Genomic DNA, 13534 nt, shown 5'->3' on the forward strand with positions numbered 1-13534 from the left:
GGGCAGTTTTTATGAATGCTGGGAGCGTGCCGATGAGACGGAGAGGAGCACCGACACAGGCAGAAAGGTGAATCCTGCAGGCAGGTGGAGACTCGACGAGAGCTGATAGTGAGAGGAATGGCGACAGGTGGAGATACGCTGAAAGAGAGCACAGAGAGTCCTGTAAGAGGGAGAAAGATTGGGTCAAAGTGGAAAGGGAAGAAAAAGAAGAAACAAAGAGAGTGGGAGAACAAAGAGGCCTGGAGGCTTTGTTTGTTGGCACAGTCAGCTATAATTCCTCCTCCTTTTCTCCCTTTGACCTCTCCCTTCGGCCCAGCCTCCCTTTATGGAGCAAAGACACAGGTGTCTATTCAACACACACACACACACACACACACACACACACACACACACACACACACACACACACACACACAAACACACACACACACACACACACACACACACACACACACACATACACACACACACACAGTTTCTCCAGTCAAAGTTGAGCCACTCTTTTTGTGACTTTTTCTTCCCTTCTTTCTTTTGACGCTGCTCAACATGTTTAAACATCAGGCTCCATGCAAACATTTGGTAAAATCATCTGTCCTCTTGGTCTAAAATAAGTTTATGGGATATGTTCCACAGAATAATCCGTCATAGTCACTGAAGAGCGTCAGTGATAGGACAGTCTGTGTGTGTGTGTGCGTGTGTGAACCCCTGAGGGCATTTTGCCCACAGAAAGGTCAAAGGTGAGTGAGGAGTGTCAGTGTGAAAGAGGACCTTTCAGTCAGTCGCTGTTTGCTTCCAGCCTGACAGCCGCTCTTTACAACTTGAACTGCCTGTAGAACTTTTAATATCAGACCGTCAAAATAAAATACTTGAGATTACAAGAATCTATCCAAACTAAAATATCTGACCAATGAAATTATTGAACAGGTCACAGTTCATTGGTCCACTTCCTGTAAAGATGCACTGATTCGATACCAATATCGACAAGGGTACCGATATCGTAAAAACTTCTGGACCGGGTATCGGTGACAATGTGACCGATCCATGACTGGGCAGATCTATTCACTCTAATTCTATGCTTTGTGCTCTGAGTGATGTTACGTACTAGCGAACTGACTGAACAAATTAAAGTTGTGTTGTTTTTACATGTTTGACTGAGCTTGTGAAGCTCTTGGTGTGTTTAAGTGTGCTGTTATGGTGCAGAGATTTCAATAAATTTGTAATTCAGTACATAAAATAAATGTTTTAAGTTAATTCAGCACTGGGTTTGTAAGCTCAATCATCCAGGTAGACAACAAAAGTGGCTAAATCATGTCATCTGGACCTGCTTCAGAAACGGGTCTGTTTTCCTGCATCGGATCGGTATCGGCTAGAGCTAAAACGCGGGTATCGGTATTGGAAGTGGAAAAAAGTGGACCAAAGCATCCCTAACTTCCTGTGCACAGGAGGAAGATGAAGATAGTAATCAATGACTTCCTGGTAGGCTACTGTATTTATTTATTTTTTAACCAGCCGTGTAACAGGCACTGTTTAGACAAAAACATTTACTGTACATATTTGTGTATGTTACCAGTACGTATTGAATTAAAAGTTTAAAAAAATCTTCCTGTGTGAATATCTCATGTTATAACGTGGACACCTGCAGCTTATAGACAAGTGTGGCCTAAATATGTACAATTTTTTTGTGTGGGCGTGGCTTATATTCAGGTGAGCTCAATGGTCTGGAAGTTATGGTAATCAGAATATATTTGACCTATTTGAAAGTACAGTGTATGAGTACAAACTTCACACAAACTACCCTGTAGGATGTTTAAATAAACACATTCAAAGCTACAAACACAGTCACATCACCGGTCAATAATTCAAACTGGACATTTTTAAATGGCACAGAGCCAAACGATATTCCTTTTTTCCCTCCCGACTTCTCATCTTCCCTGTTATTTGCCGCCTATCCCTCTCCGCACTCCTTTGTCCTCACCAGGACTGGACACAATAGGTCCAGCGAGGCAGTCTAATCAGGAACTTCCATGGATGGCTGCAGCCTACATTTCACCGTCCATCCCTCGGTATCCCTCTCGGCAGAAATTCATCTCCATGTTATGATTGAAGAGGGAGCGCGGAGAAACTCGAGGCCGGAGCGTCGAGCGCTGCAAATAAAGCGCCGCAGTTGGAAAAACGTGGCGGCTAAACGCAGTCGATGTGTCTTTTGTCTTTAAAAACTTTGAAGGGGTTGACGTTGAGAAAACTTCTGGACTTAATTTGGTATATTTATTCACCCCCTGTCCACTAAAACATAACCAGAACCAAAACGGAACAAACTGGTGATGATCGTGTTGACACTGGGAGGCAGGTTTAGCAGAAAGGAACGTTCTGTATGCAGCTAACTTCTGGACAAACTTACAAAATATTTGCCAAGCTTTGATCAGAGGTCCCCCCCCCACCCCATCTTTGCGCCAGTTCCCTCTTCTTTGCCTCCCAAAGTAAGACCCTCCCTCCCCAGTCAGTGCTTTTGTCAGCCCATCATCTATTCTCTGCCTTCCACAGAAACGTTTAAGAGAAACTTGGAAAAAGTTCAAGTGTAGCTCATAATCTGGCAAAACACTAAAACTTTATTGTTCGACCAGTTTGTTTGTTTTAGAGTTATTTAACTTGTTTTTTATTGTTACTACACCACCCCCCCCCCCCCCACGCACCCAGTGCAGTGATTCTAGCACCACCTCATCCCTCCTCCTTCAGAACAACCCCCCCCCACCCCAACCCACAGAATTACTTGGGGACAATGGGCAAGCTAGGTCACCACGGTAACAGGCCAGAAGGGGGTTGTGGGTAGTAGCAGCTGTTACATCAGATTAATTCAGATTCTGATAATCTCCTCCCTCCCTCCTTCTTCACCACCACACACTCTGTACAAAACTTTTCTACAACCCCCCCCACACACACCTCGCAGCAGCCCTTCTCCCCCTCTATCCCCCACACACCCCCAAGTTCGCCCGCCGTTCCCGGAGCCTCTCAGCCCCGTTGTTTTTGCTCCTCCAGCCCTTTTCTCTCTCCCTTCGCGCCCTCCTCTTCCTCGCAGTAACTCCTTCGTCCCCGGGCCGCCGCTCGGCTCCAAGTGAAGTTTTTCTCCGAGAGAGAGCCGTGAGTCAGAACCGACAGAGCTGGTGGGATGCTGCACTGTGTGCGTGTTTCTAAGCTGTTGATTTATTTCTGCACTGACATAAAAAAAAACAACTTATAAAACGCTTTCGTACTTTGTGATTACATTTTTTTCCCCATTTGACAAACCGAACAAACTTCAAAATCTCACCTTCCCAAACTGGTCAAAGTATTGCTTCACGTCTTCGATAGTTGTGTTCACTGACAGGCCGCCTACAAAGATCTTCTTTGTTCGGGTCACAAGCTGGAAGAAAAGAGAGGGTGATCATTAAAAAAACATCCACTTGTAACAAAGTTTTTATCTGATAAAAAAAAACCACATTTTGTGATGAGTCTAGTTAAGAGTCAACACAAACAGTTACAACCTCCTGGTCAAAACCGTCCCCACGTCTCTTCAACTGAGGGACAGTATTTGTATCGTCTCATTAAAACTGAACTGAGTGAAAGAACACGGAGCTTTATTTTCTGATTCAGAAGACGTTAAGGAGAAACACATTTTGTTCCATCAGTAACATTTCTGTTCAACATAAGCAGAAAAGTAAGTGGACTGAGAAATAAATGTCAGTGTCGCTGATCTTCACAGAATCACCAGTAATACAACATTTACAATATTCATGTATTCTGGGTGTTTCTTGAGTTTTTGGAGGACCTGCTGCACATGAAGAACATTTTTATTGCTCAGCCCCTGCTATGTTGAAAAAACTTTTTTTTTTTTTTTTTAGTTTGTGGGCACAATTTATTACTTTTAATGTCTAGTAAAAAATAGTCAATAATATTTGTTTTCATCAGAAAAAAAAAGTGCCAAGTTGGGGTTCTGGAGCCAATTTATCCTGGGATATTTGTTATCATACAAATTACATGAAAGAAGTATTATTTACCAAACATCCATGAAATTGTTTAATTTGGAAGTATTTCCAACTGTACTAATTGTGTATTTTGACTTATTTCAAGTTATTTACAGACGAGTAGAAAATCTGGGAACATCTTTATGAGTTATCGTTACTTTCCAGTGATGTAAAATCTTGGAGGTTTCCAGTAATGTTGGTGTGGGTAAGGCTACATTTGGCGTCCTTTCCTCTCAGTGCAGAGCCGTTCTTTCAGTTTCACAGTCAGCCGAGGCCGATCAAAAAGACAAAGTGGCCACGGTCGGAACTGAGCGAAGAGAGAAGTGTTCGAAACTGAAGCTGTGGAGTTTTTTCTTGTTACGGTGCACCAAAAAGAGCAGTCAGGGTTGTCAACAGTTAAGTAACATATTAATGAAGGTAAACCTGCTGCGAACACAGCAGAACATCAGGAGACATTTCTTCTCACCTTGGGCTGAGCTCTTCGAGGGAACGCCACCTTCGGATCGATCTATGAGGGAAGATACAGAACGAACCGGTTAGTGCTCAAATCAGAACTGTATCCTTACTTTAAAATCAAGACGTCACCCAACGTCTATTTTATCCATGTTTGACCACCAACGAGCTCATCTTTGATCAAAAACACCAACTTTTTAGGCTTGTTCCTCTCCACGATAGAAAACGTAATGACAACATTAATCAGGGTGCAGGCACCTCTAAATGAAGACGTCACATGTTCTGCATGCTCAGAAACTAACACACTTTAATGCACAACACTACAGGTGAATACTGTAAGTATGATGACTTCAGCAGACAAATTAAGAATTAAAAAATAAAGTTAACAGGAAAGATTGTTGATTGTCTTTGGCTATTATAATAAACATTTTACAGAGAGTGTTTATTTCTATTAACAGGTCTGTCTTGAAAGTGAGTCCTCGTGGTTCAATGAGACCACCTGTATAAATAAAGGTTAAAAAATTATTAAATTTCCCATAAAATAAAAATCTGTGGCAGTGGATGTACGGACAATAAAACTGCAAAGATAAAAGGTCAGTTAGGGTAAACTGAATTCTGTTAGGGAAAACAAACTTGAAAATGTAGGTTTTATATATTAATTTTTTTAAATCACTGTTTCTTAATTAAAATATCTGAAATGTTAAAGCTTAAAATGTGGTGTGGTGATTTCTACTGTAATGGATAAATGACAACGTTGAAATAAAATAATAAAAAAAACACCCGTGGTGTGAGTGTTGCCTGCGATGTAACAAGCTTTAAACTACAAGAGTTTTTTGAAGAACTTTGCGTTTTTAAATGAACAAAACAGAGTTTTGAAAAAGTTTTCATGGTAGAATCTAAATGCTACTGATTTATTCTTAAAGTTAAAAGAAAAGAAAAAGCACACACAGAGCCATGACTGCCATGTTTAACTCTTCTACACACAACTATCAGCACTGTGTTTGATGTTACGCACTTCGGTCGTTTGTGATTTTCTGCTTTAGTTTTTAAAAATTCACCTGTTAATGACTAGAATAAATAATTCTGAAACTTTTCTGGGATCACAAAGAGTAAAGGCTCAATTCTGGCAACATTTCAAAATTGAACTGAATGTTGGTAGATCTCAGTTACAGGGTTTCAAAACAAAAACAGAAATTATTTGTTAGCTGTTTTTTTATTGGGGGAAGACGTCTTCTGTACTTGATTATTTTTGCGACCCTCTACTGTATTTAGACAATACGCTCAGACTGGAGTCTTCTTTTTTACTAAGTCTTTATCCACTTTTAAAAATAATAGAACAAGAAAAATATGTGTGTTAGAGAGGCTTTTCTAAAGTTCAGGCACTTATTTAAAACTTTGTTTTAAACATAAGCTGTAGATAAAACAATGGGAAAACAACGCAAATGCTGGCTATATACATTTTTTACCATATTTGCAAGTAAATCAATCAAATGAACGATTAGTCACAGCTATGCACTGGAAAAATGTCCGGGCTGATGTTTAATATATCGTGTTGTTTTACGTCATTAGTGTTTAGCGTATCTTAGACCTTTTAGCGTATTGTTTAGCGTTTATCTTAGCATATAGCTAGAGATGCATTGATCCGATATTAGTATCGGTATTGAAAACTTATCGGTGATGATGTGACCGATCCATAAGGACTGGAGCTGACTGCTGTTTATTTTAATATCTGCCAAACAAGCTAGTGAAGCTATTGTTTGTTCCTCTTATTTCAGCTCCTTTATTATTTATTTTACATTATATTTAGAATTCTTGAATCATTTGAAAGGTTAGTTGAAGTTTATTTTTTATGTGTGACCAAAGCTGTCAACCTATTGTTTTTGTCAGTTTCAGTGTCTTTATTATTATTTACTTTACGTTGGATGTTATACTCATAACTGCACTAAACAAACTAAAGTTGTGTTGTTTGTACATGTTTGACCAAGCTTGTGAAGCTATTGGTGTGTTAAAAATATTTTTTAATTTGTAATTCAGTATATTTATGTCTGTGTTTAATAAAACAAATGTTTTAAGTTAATTCAGCACCCTTTTACCTGTATCGGATCGGTATCGTATCGGTATTTAAGGATATCAAACCGCAGATATTGTAGGTATCGGTATCAGAAGTGGAAAAAAAGTGGATCTGTGCATCGCTATTTATACTTTATATTTTTGCTATTTTTGGGTGTAACTGGGACCTTGTGTACACCGTTTTGTTCCACCTCGTGTACCACATGTGAATGACAATAAAGAACATTGAAAAGCAAGAAACATCTTTTGAGATATACTTAGAAATATTTTTTCACGTGTAAAATTTGTTTACTGGACTTATTTGTGGGGAAAACTTATTTTTTTTTGTGTCAGAATAAAATTGATCGGTGGACTTGCAGAAAGCGTCACTAGTAAAATGTCTTAATTTTCCCTTTTTTCACTGTGTTCTAAAACACATTAGCATCTATCAGTTTCAAGTATCTTGGTCTTTTAATAAGCCTGCTGCATCCACAGCCTCGTAGCAGTTAGAAGTGAGACTGTTTTAAAGGGTTATGTTTAAGAAAGCTCTAAATCATTCAGGGCCAAAAGATTTGTGTTAAAGGACCAGTTCAATCTGTGACAATATTTAATTCATAAAAGGTTAAAAAAAACTAAACTCTTTTGCTCAATAAATAATCCATCTCAAAACTACTCTTAATCGTACTCATTGCACAGTATGAAATCAAGCAGGTTATCGTGGGCTACACCAAATGGTGCAGTTTGAAAGAGCTTACTCCAACACTCCAGTCGTTTTACAAATATACTGACATGCAGTTTTGAAATGCGGGTACTCGCTCAATGTAAACAAAGCACTCGGCTGAATCTAGCATGTGGAATTTTAAGTCACAGGACTGACCTACATTAGGCTGGTCGTAGTAAACAAATATGACTGATAAATTCAACGTTTACCTCATTTTTTTTAGTCACTTTAGCCATTTCCAGTAAACAAATGCACCTGTTTATCGGCATCCTGTCACAAACTTTGCTTACAAATTTTCCATTTAAGAGCATGTTAAGCATCAATATTAGAAATATATTGTGCAGATTTAGTTAGTTACTTTGTGAATCATTTTTTTGTTTGGTCTTTCCGACTTTTGCAACAAATTCTTTGCCAACGAGCATTTTAGTAGCATTTACGATGTAAAGGCAAATCATGGATGAAACATCGGGCTGAAGGTAAGTAGATGGCTGTTTTAAACGTTTGAGTCACATTTTGTGAATATGGTTATTCAATATGTCCACTCCCCATATATTTTTAACGGTACAAACTAGGCCTGTCGCGATAAACAATAAATCAATTAATTGCATGATAAATTAAAATTATCGACCAAATTTTCATTTATCGACTTTATCGTTTCTTTGTGTCTCTTTCTACTGAAGACACTGGATGACACAAGGCTCAACTCCGGTGCTCTTCAATGACCTCTACCTTTCTCTTTAAAATCCATTTTAACCGTCCAAAATTGCGCTTTTGGATCGTTAAAAGCATTTAAGCTGAGAAGCTAAGCTATGAGCTAAGCTAACAGGCCGACCTCGGGGAAAAACCTCCGTCTTGTCGAAGCTCCATAATTCACGGTTGAAACCCGTGCCTTCGTGTAAATAGTTGTTTTACTTTGCAAAAAGAAGCTGAGAACTTGTTTACCGAATTTTTTTATTAAAAGCTTTGTGTGATAAATGCTATGCTAAAGAGCTCAAACCACACCGAGCGGCCGCCATTTTGAAAAATGAAAAAAGTAAGGAGAGACAGCCCGTGTCACGTCAAGGGACCTCCCTCCCATATTTCATAAAGAGACACGCTGCTCGCTCCCTCACTATCCATTCGGTTCCAACAGTCTAATACTGTCATCCGGTGGTTGAAAAAATGTACTACACACAAAAATTAACCAACATTTCTTCTTAAAATTGACAATAATTCCTAATAATTGTCAAATTTTAAACAATATTATCGTTTATCGCAATAATTTCTGAGACAATTTATCGCCCAGCAAAATTTGTTATCGTGACAGGCCTAGTACAAACACATCATTGTTCATATACAGTAAACGTGAATGTGTATGAGAGCGCAGGTGAGTTTCCTGGGAACATCCAGTGAACCCCGGCCTCTCTCTGCACCAGCGTGTGACATGTGATCGCCTGGAATCTCACACGAGCGCCACAATCACAAACACGCCTCACCGAGACAGTGTGCGTCAGGAACGAGTGAGAGGAGCAAGGAGAAGGAGACGGGAGCTGTCAATCATGCCACGCTGATGCTGGAGCGACACAGCTTTTTGTTTAGTTTGCTCAGCATGCCGACGCAAGCGATGACAACAGCAAAGAACCACTCATCATCTTTTGAACCTTCAGGTGATCGGATCTTCCTCTGCTTTCATTTCAGTCTCATTGACACATTCAAAACATGAAACTACTACAAAATGTGGAAGAGCCCACTGAATAGCATCATGGTTAAAAAAAAAAAAAACAAGGACAGAACTACACCATACCATGAAGATGCATTCATTGACAGTCTGTAAAACTGGAATTTGAGACCTCTATATTAGTCTATGCTGGTCTAATAGAGCTAGAGAACAACTAGACTACGCCACGCTGTACTGCTGTTACACTAACAGATGGTGAGGCAGTACAGCGCTTTGATTAGTCCGTAACCATGAGAGGGTAGAGTTGAACTACAGTAGAGAGCTACAACCTCTATGGTAAACCACATGCGTTTACCAGAGTCAAGACATCACTGCAACTTTTGTTTTTATTTTTAATTTTTACTTCTGTTCTAGAGAGCAGAGTGGAGAAAAAAAAAACACTATATGCTAAGACTTTAGGATCAGATGCAGAGTCTACTGTTTAGTCTCTATGATGGCTAGACTACTCTGATAGTCACCTCCGGTCACCAACCCTCCTGATGTCCAACACGCCTGTGCACATTCAAAAACAAACAGACACACACACACACACGGACAAAATCAAACACGTGGCAGCACACAGCACATCCGAGGGCAGGAAAATGTGGACATTAAACAGATCAAATGAACGCATGAATGAAATCGGTTTGTTTTCCAATGTTGACCAGAGTGAAATGGAGTTTGATGGCTGCTACGTCACTTAGATATGTTGCTTTTATTGTGTAGACTCCTCTGCACTGTACTTACCAACAACCTGAGCTTACACACAAACATTAACTGTGACTTCACAGCTGTTTTTATGTGGTGCAATGCAGGAAAAACAGAAACCATGCTTCGAAGACTCCAGACAGATTTGTTTTTAAGAGTACTTTTTGCTAAAGTGGCTAAATTTCTTGCAGGAAAACGATACTCAACGTATCTTGTTCTAAATTAAGGCGTGTGAAATGACTTGAAGGCCTGAGCGAGTCCGTTTAAAGAGGCCTGACCCTCAGCAAGGTAACAGAGAAGACGCTGAAGGTAATTCCAAGATAGGTTTATGAAATCAGGGCAATCCCCCTCTGCCAGCTCCGTCCCAGCTATGCAACAGTTGGCCTAGCGTGCTGCCTGTCACAGCCTGAGCCGGGAACGACCTGCCCATTGGACAGCAGCACTCACCATCTCCGAGGAACAACTCAAGCCTGATGGCTCCAATCCTATTAGTAAGAAGAGCCATAGTAATCACAGATGGGGTCATCATGCGCCACCACCACCCCCACTAGCAGCACTTTTTTCCCCCCACTCAGCTCAGAACGGAAACAGTTGGGGGGTTAGTACAAATGCCCAATGTTGCTCTGTGAGGAGCTCTGTCTTTTTGTGGTAAAACTCTCTCCTGATAAACTTTGTCCTACAAAAGGTGAAGCCACGTCGCCTCTAACTTTGCCAACAGCTGGGGGGCTGAAAGGGCACCCAGAGGGACGACGAGATTAGCAGACGTTCCATAAATCACAGCAAGACCTGTCGTACTATGCTGGTCCGAACTGCACCGCATCAGTCCTTCAGCACAATGAATTCCTCTGCAGCGCTCTATTTGCTCTTTAGCCTCACGGCTGAGCAAAGCTCTGTTAATTCCAGCGCCGAGCGGTTCAGTCGGTCACAGCATGGCACATTCTTTCTGTTGCCAGTGGAGAACTGTTCTCTTTCCCCTCGCTAACAGGATAACCTGAATCAGAGAAGGAGTGACTGGGGGGGGGGGGGGGGGGTTGATACTCACCATCCAACCCCTGCACGTGATTACCGAGCTCTTTACACACACTTGCTGAGGCCTCCGACGAACGCCACCAAGAAAACAACCACAGGAGGCCCTGCCACGGGCCCATGAGCAGGGCAGCTCAAACTTACACAAAAGCAGATAATTTATATAAGAAGTCTTTTGTGTTTAGACCTAATAAGTAGATGAGAAGATCGTCGGTCAGTGTCATGGCCTCTGCTATTTGCAGCCGCCTGGATTTTTGTTTTTTTAAGAAATGATCGTAACTGATGTGCATCGTTTTCTTCTCTTCTCTTCTTTGTGACAGAGTCATTTTTCAACTGTGAAAATGGTGGTGGCAGAGGTGGTGGTGGGGGTCTCTATGGAAACCAACCCCATGGTGAGTTAGTGGCGTCCGACCATGATGGGGCTGCTTGTCAAAGCACTTTCCAGCAAGTGACACTAAATCGCTACATAACCACAGTAACCAGAAAATATATATATAAAAAAAACTTTTAATTGGTTTGACCACTCAGTTAAAACTCTTGCTAACTTTGAACATAAGTTTCTACGGCAAACAGCCCATGTTCCCCGTCCTTGCAACGTCCATTTGTCTTGCAAAGACTTGAGAAGGTGAGACGCTCAAAGCACAAAAGGGGAAAGAAATAGCCTCCCCTCATTTCAATACAGTGACTAACCCGCAACCAATCACAACTCCTGACTGAGGAGAGAGGCGGGGGCAGTGGTCCCTATGGCGACCAACAGACCACATTGTTCCCAGACCGGCCCACATTCATTACTGACAAAAAGATACACACACAGTCACACACACTCTGAACACAGGCCATTAATACATTCTAAGTTGCAATTGACGCAGGTGAAAAGGGCCTGAATGCACCGCGCCGGCTCGGTCCTCACCGCGCTCGTGGTTTGATTCTCGCTGAGAGCAACAGGAAGCTCGCAGGAGTTCGATGGTTGCTGCTTTCACACCTTGATGGTTTCAGGTTGCGTTTACTTGTTCTATTGAGAAACTTTTTGTTAGCTCAATTCAAGCCCTTGGGGACAGAGAGGGAGGGAAAAAAGTCTCAATTCACTCTTCCAGGAGGCCGAATCAAAGACCGGCAGTGAATGCAACCCTGTCCTGCTTCCCGTGTTTCTATGGAAATTGACACTGGGTGACATTTTCTTGCCTTGTTTGGCAGAACTGAGATGAGAGAAGACTTTCTCCCAAGTGTCGACTCAGGACTTTATCATGTAAAGTGCTCCCCAGCTGAGGTGCAGCAGCAGATGCCAAGTCGTGTATTAAAGATACAGGAAGAGGAAAAACATCAGCACAGAGGAACCCTTAGGAACCCTTCGTAAACACACTAAAATGTAGCAATGTTACACCTTTCAGGCGGATTATCAGAAAATCCACTAATCAAACACTGTGCAATGGGATTAGCAAGTGGTGGGAAGTAAACACAGAGAACTCACTGTTTTGGAGTCCAACTCGTGCCTGGTTTGGGCCAAAACTTTATCCACGCCCGCCTGATCCACAAAGGTGACGAATCCGAAGCCTCTGCAGACGTGTCGGGGAGAAGGTATTAGTGATGTTGACGTGTAATGATACATTATGAGCAGAGAGGAATCATGGAGGTCAGATAAACTTTCAGCTCTGGCGGAGAAGCCGTGCTCGCAGCTCCCTCACCTCGAGCGCTTAGTAACCGGATCTCGCATCACCATACACTCTTTCACCTCGCCGTACTTGCAGAAGTACTCCTTCAGACCCTCTGGAAAACAGAAAAGAGATGACGATGCAATCATGCTGGGGACGAACAAGCAACAACTTTTTGACAAAGTTTGCAAGACTTTTGGTCACTTGGTTGTAATGTTTTACTTAAAAAGTACCGATCACCAAACACGATAAAAACTCAAAAAGCTTCAAAATGGCTAAAAACTTTAAATAAACTGCCTCAATAATTTCAAATGAGTCCCTGTCTATGGTATTTCTGAATGGGGGCATTCATTCAGGAGCACGTTTATGTAAAAATTTTTTTTTTTAAAGTGTGAAAGAACTGAATTATTAACAAAAACAGCTTCTCCGTGAATTTTCCACGGGTTTCATCCAACACGTGCAGTGATTTTTTAAGACTTGGTGACATTGGAGCGTTGCTGGAAAAAGGTTTACCTTGTGTTGTTTGCCAGCTCAGACCGCCTATGAACATTTTGCTGTGGAAAAAGAGAAAATGTTTAATTTCCACCGTAAAGAGGAAGGCTTCAGACAGTTTCAACCTTTCTTCGCGCTCATGACCAAGTAGTTACTGAGGTGTTGAGAGCAGCCGCGGCGGGTTCAGCCTCATCTCTCATGTTCGGCTGTGCGCGTGGAGGTGTGCGAGGTTTGTTTCTGAAGTGCGCGAGCTGAACGGCGACGGAAAGTTTGAAAAACAAAGTTTCTTTTTCCATTACCAGGGGTCGTGAGGGGAGTCCGTGGTGGACAGGCTCTGGCTCCCTTCCGTCTCCATTCCGTGTCCAGGCGGTGTGTGCGAGTCTGCCGCCGCTGCGTGTGTGTGTCCGGGCAGAGCCGAGCGGGAGGACAGGCGGAGACAGAGAGGAGCTGGGCGGGTTTGGCCCGGGGTGACAGAAAGGGGAGCGGGCCAGATGCAGACTGGGACAGACTCCACCTCCTCCCCTTAGTCCCGGCTGCTGTCCCTCTCTCATCCCTCCGACACCGAGACGCTCCGCTCCGGCGTCCAGCCAGCAGCCGTTAGAGTCGACACTTCCGGGACGGGTCTTCAAAATAAAAGCGCGTCGTTCAAATACACATTTCTTCAACGCTTCTTCAGATGTTTCATTTTCTACATAATTAAATAAATACATGCCACAGCACTTTCTCCCACACATCAAATGAT

The 13534-nt window shown here is 42.0% G+C and overlaps 1 protein-coding gene across 2 annotated transcripts in view; it reads right to left on the minus strand.

Annotated features, from left to right (window-relative positions):
- LOC119414085 (RNA-binding protein Musashi homolog 1) overlaps positions 1 to 13317 on the minus strand; it is a 22892-nt gene extending 9575 nt beyond the window's left edge. The window contains exons 1-6 of one of the 2 annotated variants that reach the window (XM_037681208.1): positions 13092 to 13317; positions 12814 to 12854; positions 12334 to 12415; positions 12120 to 12204; positions 4465 to 4506; positions 3305 to 3397 (exon numbers count right to left, since the gene is read on the minus strand). In XM_037681208.1, the coding sequence (XP_037537136.1) occupies positions 3305 to 3397; positions 4465 to 4506; positions 12120 to 12204; positions 12334 to 12415; positions 12814 to 12854; positions 13092 to 13147 (399 nt within the window). In that variant the 5' untranslated portion in view covers positions 13148 to 13317. The remainder of the gene's footprint in view (positions 1 to 3304; positions 3398 to 4464; positions 4507 to 12119; positions 12205 to 12333; positions 12416 to 12813; positions 12855 to 13091) is intronic. The other variant, XM_037681206.1, reaches the window with a different exon arrangement.
- Between the last annotated feature and the right edge of the window lie 217 nt (positions 13318 to 13534).

This window comes from Nematolebias whitei, chromosome 8 (assembly GCF_014905685.2).
Source record: "Nematolebias whitei isolate Nwh7 chromosome 8, NemWhi1, whole genome shotgun sequence".
Classification (NCBI taxonomy): Eukaryota; Metazoa; Chordata; class Actinopteri; order Cyprinodontiformes; family Rivulidae; genus Nematolebias; species Nematolebias whitei.